The following is a 21,807-nucleotide window of genomic DNA, read 5'->3' on the forward strand; positions in this document are numbered from 1 at the left end:
CATTTTCTTCCCGCGGTTGCACCAGTGGGAGGAAATCGTAACATACATTCCCCGAATTTCCTGTTCGGTATAGAATGAAATAATTAACAAGATAAATGAAAAACGAACGGCGGGTGCTCTACTTTCGCACATCATCGACTCAATAGTCATTCAATATACCGTCAGCTGCTGCTGCCACCCCCGTCTCCACGAATCGAGATAACCTACCTTACATACGCACGCGCCTCGGAGCTTTCAGCTGAACGGTATCAGTCCGAACGCAACGCCGAGTGGAAGAACATTTGATGTATATGGCTATTGTTGACATCCATGACTTACGTATAGCGAGTGTCTACAGCGACGTGTTTTCACTGAGCTAACTTTGTGTCGGTCGTGGTCGTCAGTCGCTGTCTCGGTGGCAATCTCCTCCTCTGTGATGAGTATACCATCTGCCCCGTTAGTAATCCGACATGAGCAGGACGTGGCTGTTTGCGTTCGTCTCTCGTTCTGCATCTGTGATCGCTTCGACCACTGCGGAGTTTACCGTCGGTGCATTGTCCGTAACATTCTGATTTATCACACACCGTACTACATAGAACTCTGTTGATGGTTGTTCATTATTTTTCGCGTTTTTTGCCTTTATTTTATTTTGTTCGTATTGTTTAGTGACAAGCGTGTGTCGTATTTATAAACATACGTTTGTTTCAATCATGTTTACTAGTATAAGTGTACTGGCATTGTTCGCTGCCTTTCTAATGTGCAAATGTGGTGAAATGCGGGGGAATATCAACAATCTATTCACCAAGGAGAATAGCGGTCTTTTAAAATCAGCGGAATACACGACACGCAATCTATCGTTGCCGTCGACAACGACCTCGCAAGTTATCGTCGGTCTTGGGGCGTTTGTTTCTACTCGCACCCAACGGGATATGTTAACCAATTTGACTGCGAAGGCATTCGGACAGTTGGACAAGAACATCACGGGCAAGTCGACGTCAATAACCATAGAAGTATCGGTGCCAGAGTTCGATACTTCAAATTATTTCGAAATCGCCCGCGTTATATGTGAAGAGCTTTTGCCTCACAACGCCCAGGGCTTGCTTGTGGCGAACGACGAGGATTCTTTCGCCGATAATTACATGATGTCAAGATACGTTGTCACTGCCGCAGTGACTGTAGGACTGCCGGTTATCAGCCTTAACCCGGGCCTACCGCTTGAAACGTTGTTTGAAACCAAGGTAAGTATTTATTTTCTTTTGCTCTCTGAGGTCAACGTCCCCTCCCCCGTGCACACATATACATATTACCAGCTTGCGCACATCGTCCGACTAGCGATAATTTATGCGTGAACAGAACCATCATCTGCACACATGGGAATTTACCAATGAGGCGATCAAACACGTCGTGAAGCTTTCGCCATCGTGTGGCTCCGTAAATTACTCTGATATCCAAACTGGTGATACGATCGACCATTGTGATCAGCACAAACCATCTTGTCCCATAGTAACCACGCAACCAACAAGGTACAAGGATAAACCAATTTTTGCCGCGATCTGAACTGTAATTACAAATCACATTGTTGCCTTGGAAATGCTCCGCGATCTCACTTAGTGCGAAATCAATTGCTTGTTACGTTTAATTGTCTGCTCTTATCGCTTCATTTAGGATAATCGGATATATTCGACGTTAATTAGTTTCGTGACCCCGTGTTTTAAGTCAAGGGGGGCATAATGGTTGTTGTATCGGACTCATAATCGGTTGACCTGAGTTCAAATTTTACCTGGGGTCGAACATGTAGATAAGTGTTTGTCCCCTTGCTATAGTTGAGTGTGTGGCCGAACCCACGAAAGTGAATTTGAAGAGCTTGTATTGGTTTAAGGCCCGTAGATGCTTTCGTTTGAGCGTGCCTGGTTTTTATTGGGATAGCGCATTGACGTACCATAACGGCATTATTATAGGACGTTGGTCACATAGGCCTGTCATGCAGTCCCTAGCATAGAATAAAGTTTGTCTGATTAGAACTAGCGGTCCATGGTCTTGCTGTACTGTTTAATGAAAATAAATCGCTATCGCAGAGAAGGGATCAAAAAAGAACATGTTAGTGTATAATTTTCGTGAGTCAGTTTTAATAATAGTTCACAATATTTAAAATAACAAGAGCAGCTGTCATCAAAGCCTGGTTGTTCTGTATCTCAGTCCTGGACTATAATATGCCCGGGGCGAATTTAAAAAAGAAGCCGTATTGGAAATTGTCTCCGCACTAAAGCGCAGTAAATGATTGCATGGCGTAATATCTTATATAACTATCGGTTCGTTGTCTGTTTGCGTGAATTGTTGGATCTGATTCGCTTCTGGCGATACGGACTGTCTAACTTTATTTCAGTCGTCGCATATACAGATCGTGGCCGACACCAAATGTTGCTCATGGTTTGACTGGCTCGATCTGCTATGCATTGAAATTGCACCAGCTCAATACTGATGGTTTTTTTTTCTCTTTTTTTCATATTCATGTGACTCAGATCAATAAAATAAAAATCAGTCAGAAGTGAATGGATGCAATTATGGCTATCTAAGTGATATTTGTCATAAATAGAACCGGTTGTAAAAAAAAAGATAAATTATTTGTCTTCGGGGAGTATGAGTGTATAATAGTAAATGGGTCGGTGATAATGCTGTGTGTGGGAGTGGGGGTATGTGCATGAGGTTCCCGTAGCTATGTTGGTTCGACGATTCGGAAGGATATTTGGGCTGTATTGTTCAATCTGAACTTGTCTATCCACGCCATGTTTGACAGCCAGAGATGCCTTATAATGAATTGAATAGATGCGCCACAATAATAACAATACATACAAGTATGGCGGCCAGTGCTGATACACCATATATTAAACACACACGAACCACAATCCAGAATATTTCCCGTCCAAAAAATATGTGCACGAATAAAACCGCGAAGTTGTCTGAAAATTCTATTTAAAAGATATCAAAACATGGGAAGCTATGTGAATGATATGGCATCAATGTCATTATAGCAAAGCGGGGTAAATGAAATTGAATTGCTAAACTTAATTGAAATGGACATACATGCAAATTGTGTCGGTATCTAGACAGTTACATTTCCAGCTAAAGCGTCATGTTAACGGCGATCTTGCATAATACCAATCCTACTTAATTATCAAATTATAAATATCCCCTTTCGGCATGATCAGTAAAGGTCGTCTAATTACAATGAAAACAATTAATAAGTTGTCATAAATCGTCTTATTTACAAACTAATGTGGCTCATTTAGGGCCCTAATTAGCCGACGCGTGTGTAGAAAAAGCTATCTTCTTTTGGATCGCAGCATACCCAACGTGTGTCGAAACATTGTTACAATGTTATGGCCGTTTGCGTGTGAGTTGCGATGACTGACAAAGTCCCCATCGACAGTTTTCCTTTCATATTGTGATAAAACCTATGAAATAAAAAAGCATAATATATTTATTGCAATTTTCATGGTTTTATATGATGTCTCATAGTTTGTGAATTTTGCCGAATATCTCAGATTGTACAATTAGTTTTTTAGGCCACGCAAATAAACACAAAAAGAAATAATTAAAAGTTAAGCTCATACTGAAGTTAAAATTAAACGTGATATACTGGCATTACACTGGAGACGTGTCGACATCTTTGAAGAAAAAGTACACGCTACTTTGTAAAAAAAATCAACTGGTCGCTCAAAGTATTCGTAGTCGGTCAAAACTACTTAAAGGATTACTTAAAAGTAATCTTGCAAATGCGTTAGCTATTTCTTTTTAATGGCACACCCTGAGCGTAATAACTATACATTCTTCTCCTACATAACCTAGTAAATGTAGAAGAAGCATTGATTGGCTTGACTTCAGGGTAAACATTCAGATCGACAAGCCGAGGATAAATACTGACTAAGCTGCGATTTTAGCCTCAGTGCATTGGACATTTCCTGATTAATATTATTTGAGGCTAGTTTTTGCTAGTTGGCTGTGCATGAACATTCAGCAAACATATAACATCTTGTTGAATATGAACTTCATAACAATTTCCCATTGAAAATATTTGTTTTACAGATGCCATAATGACTGTCCGTTGCCCTGAGGAAATCGAGTGGAAAAAAATAATGATAATTTGTCGCAGTGATAGATATGCCTTTTTTTAGACTGCAAAAGCTGGGAAATCCTGTATTGGATAGGGAAATTGGATCATAGACGTTTTTGAATAGAATACAAGGCGTTGTGATTTGTGGTATCGATCGGTACACCAATACTCATTGATCCCCGAATGAAAAGACCAAAAAGCTATTCAAGATGACTGTATACTGCGTAGAAAATAACAAACGTAGTTGGAGTTTGTTATAGTAATTATCAGGTAGCCATAGATAGGTAAAAGTTTGAGATCGGTAAGAAATATACATGTACATGATGCGAAACTGTACTGAGAAAAAATATAATTAATCTTCACGAAGACGCTGCCTATTATTTTCCTGTGATAACATTGGAGATTTGCCGATAAGCATTACGATGATCTATATAGTTGTGTTTATTAGGTTTATGTGATAATTTATCTGGCACTCAATAGTTAATTATCAACAACAATCTGAAATGTAAGTTGATGCAAATGACCAGAAGCTATACGCATGAATGCATGAACTTTTGATAGATGTACATGTCACGCCCTTGGAATATTCATGATATAGAAGATCGTATTCGTGCTAAGTCAATCATGAACATGCCTACATCCACATAAGAATAGTACGTGACTAACGCGATCGCAAGTTTTGCCTTATACTCATATCAATTTAATTTAAGTTTTATATAAGCAATTTGCTGGGCGAATCTATATTGGTCGTTTTCAAATTAAATTCAATAAAAGCCTAATAACAATAATGTAAATACGTCATACGTATGTAAACGCAGTCAGCGAATTGATAAGTTCCAAATTAGAAAAGAATATTCGCACGAACAATACGTGATGCGTCATACGAGAGCCGTAACCTTTAAGAAGTTCAGGAAAGTGTCATGTGCGGGTGGAATAACATCGTTCGAGACATTGTTCGTTGATGAATAGTTTTCGTCACGCGGGGCACATATTATAATGTTAACCAATTTGATCGCTGTTAAAGGTTTGCAAAATACTATTTCGTATCAAGTCAGAGTAGGTTATCACGAAATTGCCATGATAACGTAGAATTCGATTGCTGAGAATATTCGATGATACACGGTTCACGTTATGCTTTGAACGTGAATGACTTAAAAATAGTTTTGACTGAAGAATATATTCTGTATTGAGTCCAATCTTCTGTCATTATCACCGTGGTGGCTATAATAAAGCGCATCAGATAATAGCAAACTATCTTTATTCAGTTCCACATAAAAAAATGTATTCGGTCAATGATTACCTCTCATCACACTCATATATGCAAATTCTCGGATTATGGTAGCTAAATATGGCACCAACTGGGAATTCAACTGCCCTCTGTGAATTGATAATGAAACTGAGATGATCTAAAATAACAGATATACCCAAAGGTACTGAATAATTCCTTCTGAAGATTTGAAGATACTCAGGTATCAAGAGGAATTATCTTTGTGTATTCTGCCGAACGGCTCGCCAAAGGTCGAAGCAGGCAGCGAATTTACATCTCTCCGTGGTAGGCGACTACACCATAAGAATAACAAGAATTGTTTTAGGAATCACGGCTGCTGTCAAATGTCACTTGCGCTTTGTGTATTTCTGATTAAACATTGGAATTTTTTAAGAACATTGGTCCCAAACTATATCTTAGTATCAAAGCGTCCGATATAACCCGTCTCATTTACGGTCTTATATAATAATCGATTGAAGTTATGACAACAACTGTATATGCTCTCTCCCTATATGAATTCAGCTATTACAAAGGTATATTGGGTCACAATATACACCACCCGCGTGTTGAATAAATGATACGACCCCTGGGAAAAGGTGGCTACAGTGGACACTGCTACGAATGACAGATTGATTGAGCAATATGAAATCAAATTATTCCGATTTTAATCATGGCCACTGTTACATTATAAAACTCTTCTTCTTTGGGTCATTGCAATTCACTTAATATTGCCTTCACTAAATCCCAGGGGTCATGTGACTGCATCCTGTTTTGGCAGATGATGAGAGATGATGTGAATATTAAATAATTTTGTTTTAACGATCATACATCCTCTGCCATCTTCGAGCATGTAATGTATCCGCGTGTTTGTTTTAACGGTGTATAACTTAAAAGTCAATGAACACGTTTCTGTTGATGTAACGGTTATGAGTGATTCATGGGTTCACATGGAACAATGTTTGCTGTTCTTTTCTTTTCTATCCGCAACAGCTCGATATATCAGATATATCTAAAACATTTTTGGAGAGGGGCGTATTTCTTCTCCTCGTGCGAGTTCAAAGAAAATATAGGCTATATAAAACTAAACGGGAAACAGTTTATCCCTACATTTGCATTGACGGAAATTTGATTCGCAATAAATGAAGCCTTTCGATCATACGCTATGGCTGTCATATTCCTTGGTACATGCATTTGTCAACACTATCTCTGGCAGAATGACATTCAGTAAAGTTCGATGATTACAACGTGTATGTATGTGTGTGTTTTTTTACCATTCCTAGTTATTTCAATATAGACACAGAATTTTTCTACCGACGACTGTATTTCAACTCTGCTCCCCATTTCCTGCAACCTTGTCGTCCTTATAATGCATATCCGTAACATGAGTCGACTAATTTGTTCAACCTTTTCCCTAAGATCATTTCGGGTCTTTATATGTTATGCGAATCATCAATCAGCCCGAGGTTAAACTGACTGTTATCATATGAATCAACATGCCAATATTTGAGTCATTGAGGTTCCAGTGAGGTAAAACGTTAACTTTTAAGGTACATTACGTATGCAAATATCGATGGGTTGTTACTGATCAGTGACACACGAGCATCGTACATGGCGTAGGTCAACATATAGGTGGCTATCTAAGGCGTGTTTTTTTGTCATATATCGGAATATATTGACATATAATGTATAGATTACCGATCCGCATACCGCAGCAGCTTTTAGTTATACCATGAGAGACGTTATCGTCTCAGGTTCGACGTGAAATCAACATACCCAACTGTAGATCAATATACATTTCATAGTGAAAGTACAATACAACAACAACAACTAAAGTCCATAGAAAATCCGTCACAGCATATGGTCAAATCAGCGTACGCATAATACAGAAATGAATACATGCAATGAATTACGATAAACGTCACTAACTAGTGAGATGAATGCCTAGAGGTTACGATGATACGTACACTGAAATGAGTGGACTCGTTTGTTACAATTTGAATCGGAATTGTGAAACTACGAACATTAAATTAGGGGACACGCCTGTGCCTCAACATTCAACATTCAACATTCTGAACCACGACGTGCGTTAACTATACATAACCGTTAATTTGTATGTGTAACACTATGCGTTGCCGGAAAAAGGAAGCCAGTTCCAGCGTTTTTTTTTTTTTTTTTTTTTTTTCAGGTATGATAGAGAGTCCTACAGATGATTACATTGATAATCGCTCGTTCGCCCTTCATTAGTGTTATTCTAACAGGAACAGCCTGTGGGTGAATGTCCCAACTCTCGATGATGTTAAATTCATTCCGACATTACCAACAACTCATGCGATCATCATCAAAGGATGATCAAGAACGGGCGATAACATCATCTGAAGTCAACATTGGACGTGGGTGAACTAATTGGTTGGAAATGAAATCGTAATTTTAAATCCAATCGATTAATACTTTACATTGACTGTTGCTGATCTATTGTTATATCCTGGCAAAATAGAGATGAATTATTAGTTATTGAATTGCATTCCATTTATAATCCGTTTAACACAATACATGAACTGTAAAAGAAATATTATTGGATCGCTGCTTTCATCTAGTTATGATTATCTAGTGCATCCCGTTGCAAAAATAATGTTTGTACTTAAGTCGACCCAATGACCTTGTATGTCTCACCGCTACACGGGGTTAAACAGGCTTTACTATTTGGATTACAGCTGTCGTGTGCCGGTAACGAACACGCGATTTTAATGATGTTTGTATTCCTTTTTCTCTGCTTCGAATAAACGTCCCTATCGCCCACAACTCACTGTCTCATAGGTAATTTAGTTCTATAGAAAGCCCGACGGGGATGTAATCTGGTGTTTATTATATCGCTGTTAATATTCATTCAAACTCATATAGGAACATACAGGGCCAACTATAAACTAGATAACTCAAATCAGCCTTGTTTTAGCATTCTCGACCAAAGTCTAACTGCCCCGATCAACTCCCGGGAATATTGGTGACTCGGACAGCAGACCCTACCGAACAACTGGTTGATTGAAATTGGTATTTAAATACATGCTACAAAACAATCTTCGTTAAAGTGTTGAGCAGCTGTTCAAAATTGAACATGCAATATAAATATATATTGAAAATAAGGACATAATCAAAACGCGTTTATGTGGATAACCTAACCTTATGCCAATAACTGTCTACAAAAACAATAACAGTACATACTAACGTCAATTAGAACTCAACATTTATCATCTATGTCGTCTCTGTTTGATCTTAAGAATTAAATATATCAGCTGTCTGTGGGACGTAACTGTGAGTGAGCTTTAGGTGACCCGGAACTAATTTAAAACCGTATGTTTGCATGTTAATGCATCGCGATATGTTGACATATGTTGTGCTCTCTCTGCTGACGCACTCCCAGGTCAATGTGTGGGTTGTTATCCGTAATCCTAAAGCCTCTGGCTAGAACTCAATTTTAACTTATTGATTCTAATGCGCCGAGTTTTGCTCATGGCTGTATCATTGAAATATATATATATATTGTCTAATGTTATTCAAGAGTGGGGTTCTATTGTGTATGTTTCAATGCAATGAATCCAGTGATGTTCTACCTTCGGTTCTTGTAAACGTTTTGGATTCGGCGCTCTCAATAACAAAAGATTTGTTAGTATACCAACTTCACTTCTGTTTCTGATTCATATTAGCGGTTCGATGTTCAGCGATATTACAATTCATCTTATCATATATGCGTTTTTTTATATATAAATTAGTTACAGATTTCCTTTCAAGCACATGGTAATGTTTTATTGAAAAAATGTATATCTTTGATGGAATAGAAATATGAGTCCTGTCATCGAACATATAGACATGAAATGGGGGATTCGACCTCGCAACTCGGCAAAAACGCTTCGCCACTGTAAGCAGACGCGCTCCCTGAAGTTTTTAATTATTCATCTCAACCAACATTAATCTCTCGGTATCATGTTCTGTTTTTTACCTGAAGAACGCCAAGACAGCTTTCGGCTAATCCTCAATAATTAAAAACTGACAATACTTCTTATATGTATTAACAACCAGCGTGAATATGAAGTGCGACTTGTTAGTCTTCCTATTTTTTTTTTTTTTTTTTGCGTAACTGAGTTGGTAACTGCGAGACACTGTGAGACTAACTTGCCTTGGGGAGATGCGTGCGTGGGTTACTATGGAATAATGTGATATTTCCGATATTTGATCACCGCGAGGATTAACCGCAAAAAATTGCTCGATGTCATGGTAACAGTCGCGGGCTCATTACATCTCCTCGGTTATATATGATTTAGAGATTAGAAGCCAACTAAAATGTACGTATAAACAACGAGGCACATGGTATATCAGCATTTCATATATTAGACTCCTCGGAGAATTTAACTACATACCCGCGTGCATAGGATAACAAGCACTAGTAAAAATACAATTATGTAACTTGATGCGTACTTAGGTAATAGCTTTATATCCCTCTTTTAACTATACAATCACTAAAACTTTATCACGCTAAGATCCTTATTTTTTTGTCTCCGACAAGGATTCTTACAAGGAGAAACCAAGAATTATAAGTTGTGATTGGAAATGAAATTAGTCTCGATGCAATGATTGTAACGCGGTGTTATGTTTCATTAGAGTATAATATAATTATATTAGGATTCAATAACATAGCTAGTACCTAAGATAAAACACATTTTACCAATGACAAACGAAGATCAACTCTTGCTTCTTGATAAATTGCCGGATGACACAATTTATTTGTTTTGTTAATCTTCTTTACATAAAATCATACAGGTCGCAATTACTCCTTGACGGCATCACAATATCAAGTTGGTTTGGATAGGTATTTTCAATTGCTTGCTGTTGGCTTTCAGGAATAATAAAACAATATATCTTATATATAGCTATATCCTGAAATAATTAGGGTATTTGTATGAGGCAGTATAAATTCGACACTTTTATGCATAAAACAAATAGTTCGAAGATGCGTTTCTAATAGAATTATACAATCTAGTATTATTAAGGTAGTTTATTTTCATCTTTATAAAGTTATCAGATTAATAAATCACTTAAAGTTAATCATCTTCACATTCTGATATATACATTATCCGGTGTCAAGACTTTAGAAAACACTAAGAAATTACTAATCTAATTATTCATTTAATTGTTTTAATTAGACAATTCCCGCATAATTTGTAGGACTGTTCATAAATAATGATCAGTTTAATTTAGTTTTAAAAGACGATGGCAGAATATACATGTAGTGAGCTATAAATAACATTTTACAAAACAGTAATCGGAGTCATCTTATTAAATGTGTACCGGATGAATGATTATGCAAATTATTCATTCTATCAGCTTGTATTTTATAGGTTGTTAAGCTTGTTCAATCTTAGTATTGTTTTCAATAAACTAAGTTGGTGTCTTGTTCAACTATGAAAAAGCGAATTAATAAAATTCTTTAATTAGCTACAAAATTAAGCCTACTCGCCGTTAACAAAATATTGTCAAAAAATAAGTTTAAACTCTCTCACCTACTGAATAACAGAGAATAAGATAATACTCATATATATATTATGTTGTAAATATAAATGTTTTTAATATTCTTAAATTGGGTTTTATATGTTCCACTCATCCCCGTCCAACATTTAAACAGTGTAGCCCAGATATACAAAAAAATGTTAAAACTAATTTCGAAAGTATTTTTTTTTTTCAGTTTTTTAATCTCTTTTAAAATGCTTAATCCAGGAGCACGGCCCCATGGCTAAGTCAAATAAATTATTGTTGAGTTTTTTAATCGTAACCTGCAGTCTCCGTTCCACATACCAATAATTGTTATTATTTATTTTGAAAATAAGAGTCTTGTTAAAATTTCCCTGTTTATTCAGGTGTGACGTATACGTTGATTGGCGCATACATCTGTTAATGCTCTAGTACGTAAAGCTGTATTATTACATTTTTACTTAATTATTAATAAACGGTTATTTACAAAAAAAAGTATGTAAATTACTTATCAATTTGAAATCATTCTGTCTTTTCGCGACAATTAAGTCGAGAATTGAAATACGGTATAAGAAGGAAAATTTGTTTTGAAGCACCAATCACACGTTGACAATAATTGTTAGTAAGATTTGGACCAAAATGTAAAATTCCAAAGATATAATTTGATATTGCTATGCTAAATATTTCAGGGCGTATATCGTCACCCTATTCTGTGCTTATATACTTGAATAAATATATAACATATTAGGCCACAAAGCACTCTACGTGCTCAGCATAATTGGATGTTGATTAAATAAGATATATTCAACTACAGAGTGGAGCCCAGCTGATTCTTTGCTCATCTCTGGTGAATTCAGAGAAGTGAAGACGACCCATGAGAGTAACACTATACTCCCAGCATGTATTTTTTTCTGTTTTACTTCAAATATGAAGACATCAAATACATCGAGACTGAAAATGCTAATAAATTATGTATTCATTTTTGTTGGCGCCGTAATGTGTGATCAGACGCGACGTTTCATTCTCTCTTACTTAGACTAGGATAATTGTTCTCTGAAAAGTATTATAGAAACATCTCTTTTATATTGACATATCTCGGCAGGGTTCAACTGTTTTAATTTTAACATAACCCTCGTATGAAATTATGCCACATCTGGCCGACCTACATTACCATTAGTTAGCATCTTAAGCGGGCGTCGGTAATATGTATGCAAAACACCATTACAATGTTTACAATATAATAGAAGCGCCATCTAGCGATTGAATTTCTGATTTCCAGGTTTGTATAGCACGCAGCATGTGCTATTAAGCTGCGCAATGTGAAGTTAATGTGAGACACGTCTTCCAGGTATACCAAGTGTCAATAAAAGTTGAACTTATGATAGTGGTTCCTATATTGTGATGTCGTACTGAATACTTCACAAGTCAGAATCAGGAAAAGATTCTGACGTTTTCATGTAAGTACATGTTGTAGCGGAGAGATGAATGAACACAAAAACTTTTGGTAAACATTCTCGCGGTTAAATAATGCGACATTTGCGACAACACAGCGTGATACATACAGTGTGGATTTGGAACATTAGGTGTATAGAAAAAGCACAGATTAGCTGCCTGGCAACATGGGCAACCACGCATGTAACGCATAACGCAGCAGTCACTGTGTAAATTAATACAGAGACGAGTGTACGCCAAAACATATGCAAATAACTCGCATATGGCCATCTTGTTACCTGTGTGTGTTACGTCATTCCAGCGTATGGATAGTGTTGCAGTTCAATGTACGATAATAAGAAAGCATTGTTTGTACGTTGGCATGTGATTAACATTTTATTGTATTCTACGCATGCGTGTATTTTGCAACATGTGTGGTTTCCAAACCGGGTGTCAATGGAATTTAAATCTGCATTAATTGTTTGACCATATAACCAATTAAATATTGGAATGTACTATAGTAAATTCTAGACACAGACAAATAATTGTGTTTCTTCAATACTTGACCTTAATGCATGTATAAAACATATTTACTTCATATATATTCGGGGACCAAGGCACCAACCAAACAATTGTGAAACTGTGTCGGCTATATTACATCTCTATAGCACTGTGATCTGGATGAAATCCTAACGAGTTTACGTTGTTCCCAACTGCAGTGCATATCGGTATGACAACTTGTTTGGATGAAAAACAACTGGTTGGTTAATATATACAAATTACCAAGCACTGTTCAAAACATTGAATTTATTACAAAATGAAATAAATGCGTGCGTGATCGATTAATGCAGTTAGATGGAATTTTATGCAAAAGGGGTAGAAGTAGATTGTATATTGTGTAGCTGTAAAATCTGGTACTTGGCAAATTATTCAATGTTGTGGCCATCTGTGACATAGTGATTTTTTCAAGGACAAAAAAAATCCATAATATAATGTACAAATGAGTAAGGCTGTTGAATAATCCATAGTAATTAAGTTAAATGGTTAAACTGAGAGAATATTTCGTTGATGAATGCAAATCGTCAACATTAATATAAGGTGCGCGAAAAATAACATTTACACGAACATTGTACACAATTGTTGTGAACGAGTTTCGACGTCCGATGTGGAAATATTAATTATTTGAAATCTTGTTTTTTTATAGTATCTGCTTACTGATTTATCTTGTAAAAAGAAGTGTAGATACTGAATATGTAACAAACTAAATTTGTTGATTACATGACTAAACAAGATAATAGCGATCATGCATTTTCATTGTATTTGATCGAATTGATTTCAATTCATTTTATGTGCAGCCGTCGATTTGACTTTACGTGGGTGCGATATAAAGAAAAGAAAAGGTCAGGCGAAAGGCATTAACATATTAACGAAATGAATCATATAATTAGGATTCTGTTAATCCAATATTCCAGCTTTAACCTCTGGGGGATCAATTGCTCTTAATTCCGATAGCGTCAGTTGTAATTGTTCAGCATTGTGAAGGAATGTCATCGCACGCGGTGTTTGGGGTGATATGTTCAACTTCGACAATGTAATGGATGTTTTATTATTTACCGGCCAGCCGTGTTGTTCTTTGGCCTCGTGGAATGTATAACGTGCATTAGCCCCCTCGTATAAAGATCGGCAATTCCAGAATGCAGGTTTCACTTGTTCAATAACGGTAATACTATTACGCCATTATTCGTGTGTGTTTCAAATGTGATGCGTTGAGATCCATATTAAAATCACCTATCTGCGCTTAAACTCATCGTTATGTTTTATCGCTCTCCCATTTTTTTATGAAGCGTTGGCACCACAATTTGAGCTCAGTAATATTATTTCTGAAACACCACGGCTGGTGCATCAGGCAGCGTTGATAAATAACCTATATTTTTAATTAAAAGTGCGTTGTCCGTATACGCATTGTCTTCGTGGTTTATGCATGCCCCTCTCATTCAGGCAGCCTTCCGGAAATAGTATTCACACTCGCGTAGGAATTCATGGGTATTAAAGCAAATGTCGTCGGTATAGAATTGGGTATTCCCAGTCGACCGTCTGTCAGTCACTCAAATAACATCATTAAGGAGCATTTGAATATGTTTTACATTCAATAAAACTTGTTTCGTGCAAAAGACATCTGGCCAAAAAAAAACACATTTATAATGCCGCTGTTGAACCGAAAATATTCTATTGTAATGCGCTATTCTGTGGTGTAGAAAAGATAGAAAGTAATACCTCAACGCAATTCAACTGTAGATGAGAACTAACTCTCTTTAGGATTCCTGCGACACTGATGGTTAAAGAACATGCTAGATCGAATCGGGTCTCATACTTTTGTATGTGAAACTTGAAATACTAGTCACGAATGACGCGAGTAAAGTCTGTATTCGACGTCCTTACAATTCTCGGCAAAACAAATTAGTCACGTCCCGTACCGGCAGCAATAAGATTAAAGGTATTCGATAGAAGTGTTATAGCCACATAATCCGGCCACATAATTGACCATCTACCACGACGACGCTATAAACGGACATGACAACACCTGCTTCACCACGACGAATTGTACAGTAATTAAATCTACCGCTATCAGATTATATCTGCCGCGAAATGTTTATCGATTAAAAACGCCGCTTATTAGTACATTCGCGTGACTCTCTGCGGACAACGGTTATTGCAGCAGATGATGCCTATGTCAGAAAAGTAGGTCGTTGAGTTTATCGTTCAAGTCTAAACGCGTTACCATCATTGTGTAAAGAACGCGTAATACATCTTATAAATTTAAGAGTAATATTTAATAATCGAAGCGGGATGTTTGTCTCGTGATTTATTGATATAGATATACCAGGCGGACATCGTAATATTATAACATATATCGTTTAAGTCATGGAGTTATAAACGCGTACAAAATGTCCGCTGACGACAGGTAAATCGCAATGTAACCTAATAATTTGTTTCATGTTTGTAGATTTGTATTGTCGTGACATACCAGTCATAAAAAAAAATATTATCCTGCCTATGATGTATGCAAATTACAATTTCAGATCTGTCCGTTTTGTGGTGTTATTTGTTTTTGTGACGCGTAACATCAATTTCATACATATGAGTAAATAGGTTCAATGTACGTCAGTAATTGAAAACACGTGACATGAGGCTTAACAAACGCATTATGACAAGTTATGTTTGCAAAAAGTATCTAGGGAATTCGTGGGTTGCAATAAAATGGCTTAATGCCGATTTGTTGTTGACGAAGTTGGTTGGTTTGACACGTTTCTATTAAAACAGGTGGCATGTAATTAGCAACGTGGTAGATCAGTACAATGAAGTTAACGGCATTAACACGTGTGTCAAGTTATGTCAAGTTTGACTCGGAAAGTAATTTGAACTATGTACGAGCGGTTTATCTGACCCGTGAGTGTACTCTAACATTTTAAACTCCACGATTTTTCAATCAAAACGTTGGTCTTCTGTTTTGTATGATTTTTTTTTATTACTTTGTTAAATTTTGGAACAAATGAACATAATAACTTCATAAAAAACTCTAAGGATATATTGTATGGAAGGCGACAACAATTGTTTGAGGTGTTCAAGAATTTAGGACCACGTATATAGATTTCCTCTCCCCGAAAGTCGAGTGTATACAAACGCTTTCTCTGAAACCGAGGAGGCATATACATACAACATATATGATGTGTGTAGAAAGTCTCAACATGTCCGTAATGACAACAACCCGTCAATACCCTACCACCACCACCAGACAGGTTAATTCAAAACAAAACCGAAAGTAACACACTTTGATATTTGATTTATTTCATTCCAAGACTCAGTTTGTTGACTAGATTATTAGAAACTAAATTATGAAATCCCAATAAGATATAGTTTTCATATATGGTAATTTACTTGTTAGTATATGTGCTGTTACGAGGCTTGGGACAACTGTTCTGTCACTTCTAGACACTTTCCTTAGCATGGAGCTTACAATAAATTAGTAATATATATAAGTCTGTTTGTTTGTTTGTTTATCTGATTACAGTTATTCATTCTGTGATCAGAGATGAAATTGCATGGTGAAGAGTCTCGTTAACAAGGGTGAACAACAAATGTTTGTGTCGACACGCAGATTGCATAAAAGAGAACAGAAAATGTGTTTTAAACTACAATTCAACAGTATTTTAAAGTCAAATTCCTGTTCAGTTTATGATATTTTTGAAAACAGAACGTAGATATTATAACTAAATCATTTCACCTTTCAAAAGACAATAATAATGTTACGAAAATGTTTTCTTCAAAATCCAGACTTGGATTTGACATCGCCAAAGGTACATGTCGATTAAGGCATGACGACTTGTTTAATTAACGATCAAATACTTACGGATAATTATGTTCACTGCCTTAAAGCTTGTCAACAAGATCAGTTGTTCGAACATTGTACGAGCATCTGCGTTCCAACATGTGAAAAGTTAACAAGTTTTACGATGCCTTAATCATACGGGGTACCTACTATATATGCAATACTTGGTGCCTTGTTAATGAACTTAAATCTGGATCAAATTACTTATTACATGGATATTCAGAGGCTGTGTATAAGCGAGTTCCAAAGACTGTCAAATTGAACAATTTAAGCATCGTCTAGTGAAAATGTGAAATCGATTAAAAGCCCACGATGTGTTCATATGAATAACACTCAAGGATGACAGATGTGATCAATGTCACATATGCATTGTGACAGAGACTTTACTGAAGTGTTCAGGTGGCGCCATGCTCTCATGGTTTTTCAAATCACCCATTTACTGTCATGTCTATATCTTCAACTGTTTCGGGTCAGTATAACGGGGTGGCTCACTGGTTGGGTACGTTGGCTTTGTGAAATATAATTACACTTTTTGTCCAAATGATTGAACCTTCTGGACTTTTCTCTTTTTTTTGATTGGTTACTAGTATGCTCTACCGCTATCAACCTCAGGGAGCTTTGTATCGATTGCATATGCATAATATACATGCTAGCACCTGTAGTAGTAATACATAAAACATCACCTTCGTTAACAGAAATAATGTGTACACTGAATCTTGAATTTGTCGCGTTGAGTTCTAGCCAACGCATAACACTATCTGCCATTTCCTGTAAAGGGTTCACCAACCAACCAACGCACAAATTTTAAAATTTTATTCAGTTGATGTACTTTGAATAACTCGACACGCAGGCGAATAGGTGCATTAAGTTATATCCGGGGTTAGTGTTTCACACCACCTGAATAAAGTAGTTAGAAACCTACCGCGCACCCAAGAGACTGTATAAATCAGTATATGTGTTGTCGTCGTGTTTAGACACCTGCCTACTTTTGAAATTGACCAAAGACGAGTCAGCTCATTGGACATCCGTAGTGTTAGTTCCTGATTGGTGAGAACTGGATTTGACACGGGCGTTGTTTGAAGTTTTCAAGTAGGGACGTTTTTCGTTGTGTGTGAGTGCGGGGGGGGGGGTCTAGTCATCATTCCGGAAGACCCTGGTGCAATATATTATGCTTGTAGTCGCACAATAGTCTTCCTATGAAATATTTCGAAAGTCATTAATTATGCAAACACCTTATAAATCATACCAGTAGAATTCCTGACAGGAAAATTCAACTGTCGAATCCAATGCCGATGATACCTATGCGCGCTGAACTTCATGCATACATTGTTTCGTAATTGTCAATTCACTATATTCACTCGAGGCAAAGTAGTTTCGACGAAGTAGATGTTCTTCCAAAAGCTGTCACTCACTCCACTAATTCAGCGATTCTCATGATTTGTTACTGTGGCAGATATCATGATGTAACATTTGGGGGGTGCATTAATACACTTAAAGTAGTATCTGGTAATATTTATAATAATCTTTGCTTAAGAGAATTGTAGATGGCAGTGTTCGCTACCTGAACCTGGGCTTCTGTGGACCCTGGATCTGTTGCAGTCGAATTCACACATGCTAGTGCACCTCGGCTTAGAACAGCATAACTGTATTTAGGAGCAGAATCATTTATACGTTTGTGTACACTAAAATACACACTAAAATACAAAACGAATATATCAGTTTTACTTGTGGCGCGATATCATAGTGCATTAGAAAGCTGTTCGAACACATTGCAATGGTACGCATCGTGTAATGTGTTTGCTCTCTGTATTGGAAAGTGGTTGTTGTCTCAATTCGTGTATCGCTGTCCGATTATGAACTTTCTTCATTAATGAATTAATGACGCATGTCGTTGATGTACTTGACATTGGCTTCGATAGGCCGCGATCGCATGCGTTTGCTTGTTGGGTTACACGCTGACGAATGCAATCAGAATCCACGGATGCATGTCTTATGTCACGACGACGTAGCAGCGTCGCTGCACTATCCGCGTACTCTAGTAAATGATTCATTTCCGATAACGTGATGTGATTGATGACGCAGTTTCCATAACCATAATGTTGTTTCTTCCTTGCAATGATGGATCGATACAGGCGGCATCAGAGTGCCTTATATCTACCATCACGTGGTGTTGTATACGTATGCCTCACCTGCTGCCAAATATATGGTACCGTACTCCGACGGCTCGATGGTAAAGCCGATACTAAATCTATTTTTGAGTGGAGGTTTTTGCTATTTTTAGAAAAATATCTTGGTTTTTATTATCAATAGCTATTTTCTCATCACGCTAAATCATACATTTGGGATGTATGCTGCACTGACCCAGATATCAAATCGTCCTTAACTTTCATGTTGATAGCTATCAGTTAACCAAGATCCATGTTTTTTTTTAGCTTGCTTTTAGTGAGTAGACTTAACAGAGCGGTAACGTAGCGTGTATCTCATTACAGCCACTTTCGAGCAGACATATATAATGTACATGAGAGGTGTGAATCATAAAATGTGAGGTTGAAAATTGGTCAATACAAAGTAATGTACCATATTCATGAATCCCTTTCGAAAGCATTTAGTAATATTGACGTAATATTGGCGTTTGATGTGAACATGTCAGGCCATTTTAAAACATTGATTGGTTAATTTACCCTTTCGTGTGTTGTCGTTTCTGATACCTTCAGTGTCTATATACATCAGTTACGATCGCAGTCAATTTCAATGGCGTTCATGCCACTCTATGACACAATGTATCGTGTGTTTTTTTTTTATATGTGGTATATTTATAAAAATGCAAACTGTCCCCTTTTCTGTATTTGGTAAATTGTTTAGGTAGACGACTGTAGAAATTGTTTTAAATATGTTGTCTGGTTTGTTTTATTTTACACGTAGTTGTATCGTCGCGTTATTCTTTATAATACTGTGAGGGATGGGACGTATACGTTTTCAGGCATATATTTCTGAATATTGATAATATTAATATATGTACTTATAATAAATATTACTTTAAATGTGAGAAGGGCATAAAGATAGTATGGGTAAAGGGGAAAAGGAAAATGCCAGAGCTAGTCAAATCTGACGTCCACTGAATTAAGAGAATATGTTTTTCTTTAAAGGTCATTTAAATTGTATGGTTCTCTTCAAGTTGAAATATTACTTTGAATATGAGAAGAGCATAAAGATAGTATGGATAGAAGGGAAAAGAAAATGTCAGAGCTAGTCGAATCTGAAACCAATTTACAAAGCTAAACTTCGTCTTTAAGAGTATACATCAAATTCAGGGTCAAATTTGATGTAGATAGAACCGGGAAAGATCGATCCGCTCGGACGGGTTCCTACGCTCTAGTGATAATTATACGCTGAAGAAATATGTGCCTATTTTGTATAAGCTTGAAACCAGCATTTCATTCTAAACCCGTAGGCGAGCAAAATTAAAGATGGCGTCGCGCTCGTCGCATATTTACTCCAACCTGGTGTGGTGGTTCTTTATATTATGTGTCTTCTTTTATTTCGTCTATTACCCGTATGAATGACAGCTAATAGGACTCACAGATATGTCTTTCAAAGTTCACGCCAGGTTGAACATTGGTAATTGTTTCTGGATATTAACATTGTGCCTATTTAGGATTTAGATGAAAAACGTGGTGATTAATTATCATCGAGGTTTTATTGCTGATACGTGAAGAATCAATAAAAACGAAAATAAATAGGTAAATTGATATTTTCAGTGCTGTCGCCATCTTCTGAACACGCTGGTAATTGAAATAACGGGGGACTGGTACCACACGCCATGGTACCGGATGTTGCGACTCGTGTGGTTAAAACGCGGTTTCCCAAGTAGAAAATAATACAGAGACGATCTAGATGTCGTCTGCTCTACTTACAATTCGATTGCTGTTGGACTGCTATCCATTATTTGATCAAATCGTTTGATACTTGATAATGTAGTTAATACTGTTTATCACTATGACCTCACTCGGGTGCAAGATGTTTATTGTGGATTGTAAACTACTCGGGTACTCAGATCGGTCACTGTCGGTTATCGGAATATTCTTAACGATGTTTTCAAAATGGCGGCTTTGTGTGTTTGTTTGTTTGTTTGTTGCTTCGCTCTTTTTCCCGTACTACTGCAAATATGTGACTGAACAAAAATATACACTATTTATATCGTTTATGACTCAAATTTAACGATATTACAACAAAAAACTTTTCCCGCCGAATCGCCGGGATTGTTTTTCGATCCATATTGTCTGTAATTATATTATAATATAACAATAATAGTTATATTACATCCATGAGAAATATTTGCATATTTAAATAGGGTTAGCCAACTCTTTGATGTATACCACAAGCATGATTACCATAAAGCTGCCTAGGAGCATGGTTTTTTGTAGATTTCAGGACGAAAACTTTGGATAGACGGGGGTTCATAAATTTCTAATACATAACGAAAATGGATTAAGGTTATCCGTGCAGATTGCCGAGGGAGCTGAAGTACGGACGGATCATCTGATACAAAATGATAAAAAATAAATCACAAATAAAATATTTTAATCTGAGGGGAAAAGCGATACATTGATGTGTCATCGATCACATCACGTGTGTTGGTTGTCATTGACTCTTTATTTCTTAAAATCCAACCTCAGTTTAAAGTTGCATTCACACTTTGCAGAGTTGCGTTTTCCCAATCTCCTAAACAATATATGCATCATAAAATGTCGACATTGTAAATGGATAGTTATATAATATTAATCGGGCCTCTTAAGTTAAATGACATTTGTAAATAAACATTCACTGAGTTAAGAGTTTATGTTTTTTCTTTAAAGGTCATTTAAATTGTAGGTGTGCTTCTCTTAAAAAATAAGAACCCCAGTACTTTTGCAATGAAATGTGCGAAGTATTTTTTGTTGAATATATTTTCACCCATTTTATGTTTTTTGCTCGTTTTTGGATGGAGTGGCGTTTTCACATTGTGAAGCTGAATCGGAAAAGGTTGTCGAACTGTGCACTTGTTTGACATGTTTACTATTTTTTGTGCAATATATTATTAAATAGTATCCATTCAATACACCCCGCATGTAATTA

General features: G+C 36.7%; 1 protein-coding gene across 1 annotated transcript in view; it reads left to right on the forward strand.

Annotated features, from left to right (window-relative positions):
- The first annotated feature begins 752 nt into the window (after nt 1-752).
- LOC100369511 (glutamate receptor ionotropic, NMDA 2B-like) overlaps nt 753-21,807 on the forward strand; it is a 72,231-nt gene continuing 51,176 nt past the window's right edge. The window contains exon 1 of the mRNA XM_085502741.1: nt 753-1,217. Within this exon, the coding sequence (XP_085358867.1) occupies nt 753-1,217 (465 nt within the window). The remainder of the gene's footprint in view (nt 1,218-21,807) is intronic.

The sequence above is a fragment of the Saccoglossus kowalevskii genome, chromosome 8, assembly GCF_978046115.1.
Source record: "Saccoglossus kowalevskii chromosome 8, keSacKowa6.1, whole genome shotgun sequence".
Taxonomy (NCBI): Eukaryota; Metazoa; Hemichordata; class Enteropneusta; family Harrimaniidae; genus Saccoglossus; species Saccoglossus kowalevskii.